Below are 13797 nucleotides of genomic sequence, written 5' to 3'. Positions count from 1 at the left end.
CACGATGGGCAGCTGGGGACCGTTCCTGTGGAAAGCGGAGATTAATTTTCAGGACGGTGGAGAGATGTGGAGGTCGTGCTGCCCATGGGGGTGGGTCCCCTGCCCGAAGGCCCCCGGTGAGTTCTCCTGGCAGGGCCGCTGTGTGGGGGGAAGCTGAGAGGCGTGGCCTTCGCCTGTGCTGAGGCACGGAGGCGTGAAGAAGGAGCACTGCCACCTGCTCACCTCCTGGAGGCTGCCTCAGTTGCCCCACACACACGCACACATGTGCCCACACACGCATATACACACGCACACGTGCTCACACACACATACACGCATATACACATGCACACACACATACACACGCACACATGCACCCACACACGCACACACACGTGCCCACACACACATACACGCACACACACACACATGCCCACACACACATACATGCATATACACACGCACACATGTGCCCACACACACATACACACGTATACACGCACATACGCACGCACACATACACACGTACACACGCACCACAGCACACACACTGCCCAACACAACGCATATACGCATGCACACAGGGCCCCACACACACATACCACACACCACATACCACGCACACACATGCCACACATAAGCACGCACACACACGTGCCCACACACACATACACATGCACATACGCACACACACAGGTGCCCGCACACACACGCACACACGCACGTATACACTCACACACCAACACACATGCATATGCACAAACACGTACACACACAAATGCACACATGCGCACACGCATATATGCACACACACACTTCCATACGCATACACACATACACTCTCACACAAACAGGCACACACAGGCACACATACACACATGCACATACACTCTTTCGCACAGACATGCACACACGTATGCAATGGCACACACGTAAACATACGCATGCATGTGCACACACACAAATACACACACACACTTGGACGCACAGGCACAAACACATAAACATACACAAACTCGCATGCTCTCTCTCCTCCTACAGTCACGCTACAGCGATCGAACACTGCTTTCCATTACCGAGGAAGCTAATGTGCTATTCATTTTACTTCCATTAGTGAAACTATCTATTAGAGCTCCATAAGCAGGATCGGGTCTGAAAGGCAGACAGACAGGCTGCGCTAATCCTCCTCCAGCAGGGCCGGCTCAGACCAGGGACTGAGCCTTGCCGCGCGGGTCCAAAAGCCCGCCCTGCCGCCTCTCTCTCTCTCTCTCTCTCTCTCTCCCTCTTTCTCTCTCTCTCTCTCTCTCTCTCTCCCTCCCTCCCTCCCTCTTACTATGGTTAGCCTCCGTTTGTGCGCCCCCCCCCCCCCCCCGATAGGGCCATTGTGCGGGCGCTGGACCCGCGGCGGGTCGAGACGGTCCCGCCCGTCCGGAGCGAGGCCGCGCCCTGCGTGCGTAATGCGGGAGAGGGGCCCCGGCCGCGGCGCCCCGAGACGCTCGAGACGCAGCGAGACGCTCGAGGGCAGTCGGGGGTCAGGTCCTCCACTGCCAGCCAGGCTGACAGTGCTGCGTTCGTTGTGTGCGGCTGCTCTGCGGGTCGAAGGTTGGCACGAGAGATCGTTCCACAGTGTCTTTTCCCTCTCTTAAAACCGATCCCCTGCCACCCAAGGAAATATTTTTTTTTTAGCTTGACTTCTTAAATGGCCAAGGAGTTGGTCTTGTAACCTAAAGGTCGCAGGTTCCATTTTGCGGGAGGACAGTGCCGTTGTACCCTTGAGCGAGGTACTTAACCTGCATTGCTCCAGTATATGTCCGGCTGTATAAGTGGATGCAATGTAAGTCGCTCTGGATAAGAGCGTCTGTTAAATGTCTGTAATGTAATGTAAGTGGTGACTTGCAACTCAAATGAAAGATTTGGGTTGCGATTTTTTCAGGTAGTAAACGTAGAATTTGGCATTGGTTTCGGGAACGTTTAGATGAAATGCGGAATGGCAAAAGCGTAATCCCTCTTTGTGTCGCATAGCCTCCCTGCCTCAGCCCGAAGTATTCCTTCATGTCTCTACATCTCATCAGCGGAAACTAAACCGCTATTTTACACAGGATAGAGCCTTAATGCCTTCTTTCTTTGTAACTGCCTGTGGTCTCATTTATTTGTGTTAATATCTTTTTTTCCTTCCTTATTCTCCAGTCGGCTTGGTTTTAGTGTGCCTTCATCTAACATCACAGAATCTGGATGGTGAAATATCCTTCTTTCATGACAAAGAATGAAACAATTGAACGCAGAGCTTTTTATATCTCTTTTTTTCCCAGAAGGCCTTAGAAGCGTGTCTGTTTTCATTAGAATGAGATTGTTACTTTCTTCCTAAAGTTAGATTGTCTGATTTTTGGGCCGTTCCTCTTGTCGCAGCGTCCTCCAGCCTTCCGTTTTTTCCTGGTATTCTAAGACGAGCGGTCTGGGCGCAACCAAGTAAAAAATCTAGACAAATGGCGGTGTCCGATAGGGCTTTGTGAGTGCTGAGGCTGATTCAGCCATGCGGTCTCTCTCCAACGGACACCGCTCGCTGCAGCAGAACGCAGAAGCGTTTGCAGAAACCGCACCTCGCTTCTCTCATTGTTTGTTTCTCTCGGGTTATAAAATGAACGCCGCTCTCGTAGCCTCGTGAGTAATGGCTGCCGTGGACTGCGGCGAGCGGTTGGCGGATGGTTTTTTGGCTTGTAGAGAGACCCATTACTCTGGCCGGGCTGCGGTCTAATCTCCTAAACGCACAGTTCCTCGCTCGCCCTCTGCTTGTCGGGGGAACATTATTCTGTAAAACTGACACGCGGTAGGCGGGCTAATTCCGTGGCACAGCAGAGGCACGCGTCGTTGAAGCTTAGAATCGGAAAGGGTTGCCGGCTTAAGTCCTGAAAGCATCCCAGCGTGACTTAGAGGCCAGAAACAAAGCAGGAGTTATTGTGTCACATCCTCTGAAACAAACTCCTTTCAGTATTTCTCAGCATTATTCATTTCAGACTAACCATAGTAATTTATTCACATATTTGGCTGTGGATTATTTGTATGCAGTAGATAGCATTGAGAGCCAGATACACTGTTAGAATCAGTGGTGAGAAACCAAGTAGGGTGTTACTTTTATTCTGGTTATTGACAGAACAGAAATAATAAGCACGTATAAGAGTATTTCTATTAATAAAATAGTTTGTTTAGGTTGCGTGTTTGCTACAGAATATGGTAAATTACCTGTTTGTTTTGTTAATCTTTGTGTTGGAAACTGCAGTCTGTGTGTGTCCGTTCACCTTAATGTACATTTTCCTTTGTATTTAACGTTGACCGAAAACAACACGCGTATCACTAAAACGATGTTTTGTCGTTCTTGAAGTATCTAATTTGTATACTTGAAAAGCAACAAAAATAGTCTAAAGAGACTGGATTAAAGGATAAAGTGAGATTCATGACTCATCTTCTAGTGAGAATCTTACACCTACAGGACTGCCCTCTTTTCACAGAAGTGATTTTTCTCAAGTCAACCAGCTACCAGCCAATGAGGAAGGCTCACCCCTTGACTTTATATTAGCACTTTTCCTGGTGTTTTTCAGAGAATCTAAGCAAACCCTTTACTGTTTTCTGTGACTTGCCACAATTTGCGATAGTTTTCAGTCTAGAAATAGAGTAGAGCAGAGTTTCCCAACCCTGTTCCTGGAGATCTGCCATCCTGTAGGTTTTCATTTCACCCCTAATTTGGCACACCTGATTCTAATTATCAGCTCGGTGAGATCTCTAGCTGTTGAAGGAGGTGTGCTTTGTTAGGGCTGGAGTGAAAACCTACAGGATGGTAGATCTCCTGGAACAGGGCTGAGCGGCCCTGGAGTAGAGCCTTCAGGTTGCGATCATATTAGCCGTGGAGCTCATTAGGAACTTACATATTTGCAGCTTGGAAGTGACTGACAATAAACTAATATTAATTTGAATCCTTTCTTGATTTGAAATTCCATACCTGCATTACTGTAAGATTATTTTTTCATTGAAGATTATAGATGCAAAAGTCTCATTTTGTGTCTGTCATCTTTATTTTAAGTTAATTGTCTAAAGCACTCTTGCAGTGGCAGGGAAACTGTTGTATTCGTGCATTAAAGGGGGTAATAATGGAATCCCTGCAGGGCAATGCACAGTCGGCTCTGGCGTAAGCCCAGGGATAAGAGAGCTTCAGTCTGCCAGGATGACAGAGTCTCATCACCCATTGGAGACCACTGCTGGTCACCCTCCAGTTCACCTGTTGAGCTGCCCGTGAAGGGTGCTCCTCTGCCTCTTGTCTGTGTGAGCCGAGCACGGGGAGCAGCGGTGTGATCGGAAGCAGGGTCTGACATCACGTGCCTCGGAGCAGAGCACGTGCCCGCGTGCCTGAACCTTCTTGACGACAGACACGGAGACGAGCGGCGCAGCTCGCGCGTGATTGGGCATTCCGACCCGGGGAGAAGAATGAGGGGGGGGGGAAAAAACGCATTAAGAAATGGATAATAAACTGAGCCATTTCCGAGAAAATGGGTTTGAGAGGCAAAGAGCAGAACAAGCTGACAGTCCTTGAAAATCTGCTTGGCACGTTGTTCTTAGTTCTGTCATCGCTGGGTTATGGTTTAATAAGTGCTTTCTGCGCTGTTCATTTCGAGCGGGCGAGCATCCCTCTCCACTGCGTGCTGTCAGGCTTCTTTCCAACATGCCATCTTAGATTCGGTTTCAAATGACCGGACAGCAATTTTCTCATTCGCCAAAAATGTGTAGATTTCCAAGTGATTTAGAGAAGCAGAACAGCCTTTCTGTCAGTCTTTATCTTTAATTAAAATGAAACTAATCTACGGGATTTAATTAAACAAAGCAGACGTGTTCATGGGCGGCTATGGAATTAGCCGCTGTCCAATTTCAGCTCAATTTGAAGCCTACTTGACATTCCTTACAATATGCTGAGGGCCATTATAGAATGGCAGCCTTGTTTGGTTAATAAGCATAACGTTCGCACATTTGTTCCCTGTATAATTTAAGCATGGAAGGTCCCACAGCCTGTCAGCTGCTAGAGGCAGATGTCTGTTTGGTTTTGTCTATACCTGGCTTGAGCGTGTGCGTATGTGTGTGTGTGTGTGTGTGTGTGTATTATGTGTGTGGGTGTATGCATGTGTGTGTCAGAGAGTTGACAGGCTGTTTGTGTATTTTGCATATTTTTGGGGTCGCGCGTCTCCCGCGCTTCTCTTGAACGATACGATTGCCGGGTTCGGTTCGCATCCCTGGCACATTTGAATTCACAGAGCCCTTCAGGAAGACCTGCACACCGACGGGAAAAAACGCAAAATAGACGGGAAGGCGGCGTTTACTCGCGCAGGCGTGCGAATGCATTCAGAGGACGCGTTGCGGAGGTGGCACGAGGCGCGGCGGCTTAATGCGTCCCACCGGCACACGCCACTCAAAATCCACCGAGTTCCTCTTCGCCTGCCTGTCTGCCCCGCGCGAGGGACCGCGCAGGCCCTCGAACCCCCGACTCCTGTCATTACGCCCCGACTGCGGACACGTGCCGAGACGAGGCAGCGCTGCATCATGGGAGCGCGCGGATCGCGCAAGGCGGCTGCTCCCAGTTAGCGCGGGAGTAATTGCTTTGCGGATGCCCCAGGGGTAGCAGTGTCACGTCGCTGGCCGGGCTCTGAGATAGCTGTCCTCCTGTAAGCTAATGAAAAGCTTCTCTCCAGTGTCTGCTGCTCTTGACACGCGCAGTAGTTACAGTGTTTTTTTTTCCCCTCCTTTTTTGCCGTCACGTTGCCCGGGAACATGCCTTGACAACACCGAGTGTATTTTCTTAGAAATGAGGATGAGCTGTTGTACTGCTGGTCTTTTACATCCAAGCTTTTAAGGTTTCTGTCCATTTCTGTGTCTAAGCTGCTTTGTGAGGTTCTTGAAGTTAGCATCTTTGACCTACATTGAGTGTAGTATCTTTACTCTGGCTATTACTTAAGGTTTTTCTTTTGTCGCGTTAGGCTCTCTATTGATGCAGAATGGTACTTTCTGTCTTGTTTTGGCTTGTGCATGTGCTTGCAGAATGTTCGTACAGCCGTAGGTGCAACATCCTGGAACATTATTTTTAGTAAATGCTGTATAATAATTATGCATGTGATCAGAGCTGTCCTGTACCCCAGCACAGGTGATTTCATGTAGCACGTGTGATCTGTTTGTCTGATCTCTAGCGTGAGAGTTGACCTCTACTGTACCTCAGCGCATGTGACTTCAGGTACTGGAGAGCAGAATGCAGCATTTAAGGCAGCACTGCCCAGTCCTGTTCCTGGAGATCTTCCATCCCATATATTTTCATTTCATCCCTCATTTTGCACACCTGATTCTACTAATTAGCAGCTCAGTGAGATCTCCAGCTTGGTGTTGGAATTCGAGGTGGTGACGCTTGTTTAGTTAGGGCTGTTAGGGTGAAGACCTGTAAGATGGCAGATCTCCAGTTACAGGATTGGGCAGCCCTGAGCCTTAAGATGTCTGCACAGCAGCCTTGGCGATCTGTGTCCCTGCCACAGGTGATGTCGTCCACGTGTGCCTCAGCGCAGGTGATTGAAGTTGTCCCCTCCCCCTCCTTGTCTGTTGCCAGGTGATGCAGGTGGTGAAGGAGCAGGTAATGCGAGCCCTGATTCAGAAGCCTAACTCTCTGGACCAGTTCAAAAGTCGCCTGCAGAACCTGAGCTACACCGAGATCCTGAAGATTCGTCAATCCGAGAGGATGAACCAGGAGGACTTCCAGTCCCGGCCCATCCTGTGAGCTCCTCGAACGTAGCACACGCACCACTCTCACAGCAAACGACCGGGTCGTAGTCCCGCCTCCTCAGAGAATCAACCAATCAAAATGTCTTTTGTCATAGCCACTTTTTTTTATTATTATTATTTTTTATTATTACTGAACTGTCACAATGAACTGAACAATGAATATATTCAAAAGGGAGTAAAACAGATACCCAGAACATAAGATAGTAAAAGTCTGTAGTACTGATATTTAGTCTGATATATTTTTAAATGGTATTAAATCAGCCTTGTAGAGAATAGTCAGTTATAGCCATTAGTATATATATATGCATGGTGTCACTTGTCAGAAGGGGTCTCGTGCTGCCTTTCTTCATCTCAGTCAGTTTTTAATTAATAAAATTTTCATTTTTAAGCACGAGTCTGAATTTTTAGGAATTATTAAGCAAAACCGTGATTACTACCTCACAACACTTGCATTATGAGGGGAAAACGTGGAAAATAAGTAACTGCGTTCTGTGTATCAGGAAGCAAGCTTTGTGCATTTACTTTGCAAGTGCACTGTTGCATTCTAACAGAGGGATGAGAGATGATATTTAGTAAGGAATTGGGGTTCAACACCCACACTGCCCAACAGGAGATGTTATTAGCTTTTGTAGAGCTAAAGGCAAGGTCATCAGCCAAGGAAACAAAACCCACTCTTATTTGGAAGGAGGCACATTGTGTTGCTAAGGTTCACAAACTCACGCGCTACTACAGTAGCGGTCCCATAACCTCCGTCATGCTACCTGTTTTTTGCTCATTTTAATTTTGAAGGTTCCTGAATTGCTCTTACATCTTGTCACCCCAAAGGTTTCCTTATTTCTGAATTTGCTGATTACAAACCACATATATTGCTGTTGCCAGCGACACTTCCATTGAATCATTTATTTATTAGTTATACAAATATGAAATTTGTGTTCCGGAGTTTGTGTTCCTGGGTTTACTTACAAAAATGAGTTACCTCACAGTTTGGAAAATGTACAGTATATATGTTCATACATACATACATACATACATACATGCATACATACATACATACATACATACATACATGTTAGCATCCAGCTATTAGTATTCATTCACAAAGAAAATAAAACTGCGTAATTTTACATGCAGTTCCCAGTACCAGAGAGCTTACAAGAGTAAGTGCAGAATTTTGTGAGGTAATGGCAGTGGAGCAGTAAAAAAACGAAAAAAGAAAGAAGGTATAATCTAAAAAAAAAAAACTGTTAAAATAGGTTTGCACAGGGCTGCGGAAAAAAACCTCGATGCTAAATCCGATAATGAAATTCATGTGGCAGCACATCTTGGCCAGTGTTTTCAGAGGCGCCTCTAGTCTCCCTCTCAGAAATCAGAGAACGTGTTGGGCTGCCTCTCTTATCTATTTAAAGACCTGCCCGTCTCCTAGTCCGGTGTGGCGTGGAAATGACAGGATAAACCAGAGGGCATTAAAAGAAGAAAGGAGAATGTTCCGGAAATGCCAGGGCTAAGCAGCAGGCTCCCCTTCACTGTGGTATACGGTGTATCAATCTCAGTCTAAGGAACTTCCTGTCAGACAGTGTATTTTACATAATTATAAGCATATGCATTATTAAAGCTGAATAGTGTGTACATTCAGAAAACACAATGGACAAGTCTGTTCCGTTACTCTGGCTATTCTGCAGCCTGCGGCACGATCATAAGTCTGATGAGTCTGTGATGTTGGTAGGAGATTGAAGCTTCGAGATGCCTTTATTGGGGGTGATGCCAGGCAATGCCAGTCACTGATTTGAGATCAATCAGAACACTGTGCTATAAAGAGCAGCGCGCTGATTGGTGGAAATGACTGAGTCATGGTCACACGCTCCCCTCACTGCAGGGTTCTCGAAGCCCCATGGCTCCCTTATCATTGGCTTGGACCACTAACAGTGTTTGTCCACTGCTTAAAATTAGCTGAACTTACTCTGCTTCCTCAGTACCTGTGTTCACTCGCTATGGCATTTGTGCATGGCAATATGGTGATTATAGTGCTGATTATATCGTTTCGATCACATCACAGATAGTATTTCTTTATCTAAACTGGTGTTTATGTGGGCATATTGTATGCATGACTATTAAATAACTCACTCGGGATGAGAGTGGCTTCAGTAATATTAAATGTTAATGTTCCGTTGACCGGACCCTCCTCCATTAACGTTCTTCCTCCTCCTCCTCCTCCAGGGAGCTGCGGGAGAAGATTCAGCCGGAGATCATGGAGCTGATCAAGCAGCAGAGGCTGAACCGCCTGTGCGAGGGAACCTGCTTCCGGAAGATCAGCAGCCGAAGGCGCCAAGGTAGCCGGACGTAGCGCCGCTCGCGTCCCGCCACTCCGCGAGCACCGTCCTGTACGCACTGGTCCCTGCGCTGCGCAGCGCAGCGTCTAACTCTCACACGCTCATACCCACCCGTCGCGCTGTCCTACACAGAGTGTACTAGCGCTGGGAGAGCGAGGTTTCATGAGCGTCATAACGAATGGGCGGAGCTACAGTTAGCCGCCAGCCGTGGATTCGTTTCAGCCGATGTCATCTTTGTTGTCCGCAGTGGAGCACGGCGATTGGTTCAAACCGGCGAGTTGTTTAAATGGCGGCTTTGCGTGTTTTTCGGTTTAAGGAAGCCTGGTTTTCCTGCGCTGTGTGCGCTCGACACAGTGTGACTGCACCGTGTGCCCAACACATGCTCTCAATGTCCTGCACACCCCCGCGAAGTCTCAATCTCACACGGTGTCCCGCAAAATGAGTGCTTGCTTTTAGGTAGATGCTGGGACTCACGCTGGATACCGCTGATGTAATTCAAGCAGCAGAAAGTCTGAACAGCACGATGAGCGTTGACCACAGCTGCCCAGGCCCGCAGTATTTCCCAGGAGCATTCTGCTCCTAATCCAATCGTTCGTTTTTCCCAGTGGAGGCTTCCCAAAAACACGCAACCGCGCTGCACGGAAGCCAGAAATATAACGTTACTAACTTCATTTATGCGGTCTGCTTCTGAAAACCAGTTTGCAGTATGTGTCGTTATCTTGAACAAAGACCATATGTCACTTTTTTTTTCCCGTGATGGCCTCCGATCGATTCCAGCGATTGATAAATGAAATTATTATCCGAGTTCCTGGACCCGGCCTGGATAAATGATCTAATTAAATTTGGCCTGCTTCTAATGTGGCTGACACGTCTGCCTCTGGGATCGAGCGGCAGGATTGCGCGACGGCCGAATGGAGGAAGCCTTCCTGATTGTGTTCGGTCACGTGAGCGCGCGCCAGCTCCTCTTCGCACGCTGACAATCGCCACCTTGGCTGATGGAAAAACCAGGGGAATCCTTCGCGTTCTTACACGTCAGGCATTTTTCATATGGACGAGAGCCTTTTGCTGTACTTGTAGCGTGCTTATAAATGGAACTTTCGTGTAATTGCTAACACTTGCTGATTTTTGTTTTTACCGCTTAATATACACTTTAGTTTAAACGTTTGGAGCGTTACTGAGCCATTGTCGTTAGGAACCATGAATGATAATGGAATTCTATGAAGTCGTTTTAAACATACACGTAAAAAAGCCGTACACCACAGAAACACGTGCGTACACGGTGACCTCACTAACAGCGTTGGTATGATTCCAGAACAATGCAGAACTTCCATGTTGTTAAATCGGGTATTGAAAACCTGCGCTAGCCTGAATATCACTGATATAACACTGTGGGCTCTGTGGGTGTCACTTACCGAGATTCTGTACGGCTGAAATTACATTTGTTTAATCAAGTCGGGTTATTAAGAGTAATGAAACATTATTAGGATTCATCTGCCGCCGGAGATCTTTTCAGGCCCGACAGAACGCCTTTTTTTTTTACGAAGCTATGAATACGCAAGTCTCTCATTTCAATTCTTCAGATAGTTTGATTGGTGATATTTATAGGACTGATAAAAAGCACACGTCCTGCCTTGCTTTCAGTTTGCTCTGATGCTCTGCGCTCTGCCTCCAAAATAATGTTCATGTCAAATGAATGAGAAGCGTTGCTCTACAACGGATAATTCAGAATTGCCGTAAGCAACGCAGCTGGGGTTCTCTGTCGGAAAAACGGGACTCGCGCTTGAGACTGGAAAGCTTGGTTTGGGACCGTTAGCGCTGATAAGTGTTTGTGCGTGCGTGTGTGCCTGTGTGTGTATGCACTTGCGCATTTGTGTGTGCGTGCGTGTGTGTGATGGACTGTAAAGACAGATTTCGACTTTGAGCCTTTTGAACACCCTCTGGATTTGCCAGCAACGCAATACCAATACGTAAGCCTTATTTGTGTCTTTTTAGATAATACAATAGAGCAGTGAAAGTATAATTAATGCGTTTATGTCTAATAACAGGTCAGAGATTTCCTTGGTGGTAAAACTAAAATCCATAAACGTCTCTCCTCGTAGTTATTCTCTCTGTTTTTTTTGTGTTTTATGCTCACCCCTCAGCTGGCAAACAGCAAGCTGATGCCATCTGTGCTTTATGCATACTCATCTACCGCTTTGAGGGCCCTTGCCAGTGTACCTGCGAAGCCTCTTTAAATGGCTGCCTCTGCCGTGACTGGATGAGGCATTCACAGTCTGAATCCGAGCGCTCGGGAATCACTCAGCCTAATATCCTCCTTCACACTCGCCGGCAGAAGTTGAGTAATTTCTGTGAACGTCCAGGGGGAACCCTTATCGGTTCGCCCGTTTAATTTAGAGCTGCTCACAGCGGGGCTGGTTTAAATTGCCCAGAGACCGCATTCTTCTCTTCTCCATTCTTCATCGTTCCCTCGCTCCCTCGGTCACCTCCCTCCATCTCTCCCCGAGCGGGAATCGTTTGAGAATTAATTCCATCCTTTTTTGTGCCTTTCATTGGTGAGGTGCCTCAAATTTAACGTTTGGAAGGATCGTCGGGTTTAGAAACTATCCGTCAAAACCTGGCCCAGAAGCTTCTGTTTATACTGTACTTATCTACATCAGATTTGACTGAGAACACGTTTGTTTGAAGAGCGCGCATCATCTAAAGTGGAGTCAATATTTGATTGGTTTTGGCTACTAAACTAAAAGACTGCTCAAACAAAATTTCCAAGGATTCCCCAAGTGGTTCAGTCAGTGAAGGAGCTCGCTGGAAATGCAAGCTGGAGCCTACAGTCACATGATCTCTCCTGGGCTGCGCCAAGCAGGACTGGAGAGGATTTAAGTTGGCGTGAGTTCTGCATCCCAAAATGTCAGGCTGTCACCAGTGAGTGATGCAGCCCTTCTCCAATCAGTGCTAGCTCTTCTGCAGTGCTTTGTGGCCTACTCAGCAGCCGCAGTGCTCCATGCTTGGGTGCAGGTTTCTCAAAGTTGCCCGCCTCGCAAAAAGTGTTCTCCACGGATTCTCCTCCAAAATACAGAGGTGCTCCTGGTCCAGATTTACAACGCGAGGCCTTTCTTGCTGAGCACGCGCCAAAGAGGAGTGTTACTTCAGCGTTCACCTGACTCGTATAAAGAAAGATTTATTTTTGTCTACCTTTGAGGCTCCTATTATTCAACTCAGATACGACCGTTGTTTTAATCTTTTCCGTCTTGTGTGCTGTTCAGTATTTGAGGAGGCAGATGTAATTCCGTTTGGCTTCAGTTTTATTCCCAGTAAGATAAGCCAAAGGAGACGTCTCGCAGTACAGACAAGATCTGGTGTGTTTCTTAGGGACGCTCCGTTCGTGTCACGAGGCACTTAACGGGACGTGACATTTCGGGAGCAGACGCTATCGTAGCGCGCCTGCCGCAAGGTAGCGCGTCCTTGATCTCCGTCGCGTCGAGCTGCGGTCTGAAACGACCTCATTCGCTTTGACACTTTGGCATTTTCTCGTGCCTTAACCTCGTCTTTCGCCTGCTTGCCCTCCGCGTTCTGGACGTAAACGCCGCTGACACCAGGGGGGGGAGAGGAAAAAGCGGAGTGACGGTCCCCCTCGCGTCACGTGCCGGCGACACGGGTCAGGACGGCGACATTACCCGAGCAGCGCCGCTAGCGTCCACGGCAGAGATCCCAAAATCAATCCCGATCCCAAAATCAATCCCGATCCCAAAATCAATCCCGATCCCAAAGAAGCTATTTACCGTGCAGTACTCTACGAAGCAATCGCTAAGGAAAAATGCGCTTGATGTATGATTCGTAATTGTCACAATGTGCCGAACAAAGTGTGTGTTTTCTAGATCAAACCGATTTGAAAACAAACCCAAGGGTTTACCTACTGCCCCTGTTTACTCTCCAAGTCGAAGGCTGTACACAGGATGATTTATACATGCGCAGACTACCCGACCAATTTTCCAGCGTCATGCTCGCCCTCACCCTGGTCTCCTGTTATTAATGTACGATAGGTAGATTTAAAGCACGTCCGAACAGAGGCGTTAAAACGGGTTTAATTTTCACAGATTGCGAGTTTGGGCAGGGAGCCACTTACCGTTATTATTTCAGCGATGCGTAGCGAAGGTTCTTTGGCACTAACGGAAAATTCCAGCCCCTGCTGGAGGCTGCGCTCTGTCAACCTGGGCGTGGCCGCGAGCTTTAAAGCGACGCTCTCAGCACTCCGCTGCAGCGGGCACCGCGATGACATTTCTGCCCCATTGTTCTTTTTCTTTTTTCTTTTTTTTGCAGTTGCTTACATCACCGGCTTGTAAGAACCTTCCTGGCTTAATGCTTTTTTTTTGCTGATAAGGGGAGTGAGCGCACGGGGCTGCCGGCCCTCCAGGAGGCTCCCTGCGGCACACGCCAGGAGCTCGCTCTGCTTTAGGGACTGCGCTTGCTCTGCGCTTCTTTGAGAGCTGCGTCACGATAGATTACTCTTTTTTCACTTCTGCCTTTGCGTAAGCGGGCCTCTCCGTGCGTTTGTGGTCAATTTAGGATAAACAGGCGACACCTTTTTAAGCATCGTTTACACAGAGTTTCCGCAAAATGGCGAAACCTCACTCTGGCAACCTGCTGCATTATGAGAGTGTCTAGCACTGCACTGGGCTTTCTGACTTTGAGAAGACCG

General features: G+C 47.8%; 1 protein-coding gene across 8 annotated transcripts in view; it reads left to right on the top strand.

Moving 5' to 3' along the window:
• The window catches only part of elmo1 (engulfment and cell motility 1 (ced-12 homolog, C. elegans)), a 117021-nt gene that overhangs the window by 95833 nt on the left and 7391 nt on the right, over positions 1-13797 (top strand). For all 8 annotated transcript variants that reach the window (XM_064348301.1, XM_064348299.1, XM_064348300.1 and 5 more), the window contains 2 exons: positions 6605-6768; positions 8992-9104. In XM_064348301.1, coding sequence (XP_064204371.1) covers positions 6605-6768; positions 8992-9104 — 277 coding nt within the window. The remainder of the gene's footprint in view (positions 1-6604; positions 6769-8991; positions 9105-13797) is intronic.

This window comes from Anguilla rostrata, chromosome 8 (assembly GCF_018555375.3).
Source record: "Anguilla rostrata isolate EN2019 chromosome 8, ASM1855537v3, whole genome shotgun sequence".
In the NCBI taxonomy this organism is placed as follows: Eukaryota; Metazoa; Chordata; class Actinopteri; order Anguilliformes; family Anguillidae; genus Anguilla; species Anguilla rostrata.
The sequence above is the reverse complement of the archived record's forward strand: the minus strand, read 5'-3'. Positions and strand labels throughout refer to the sequence as shown.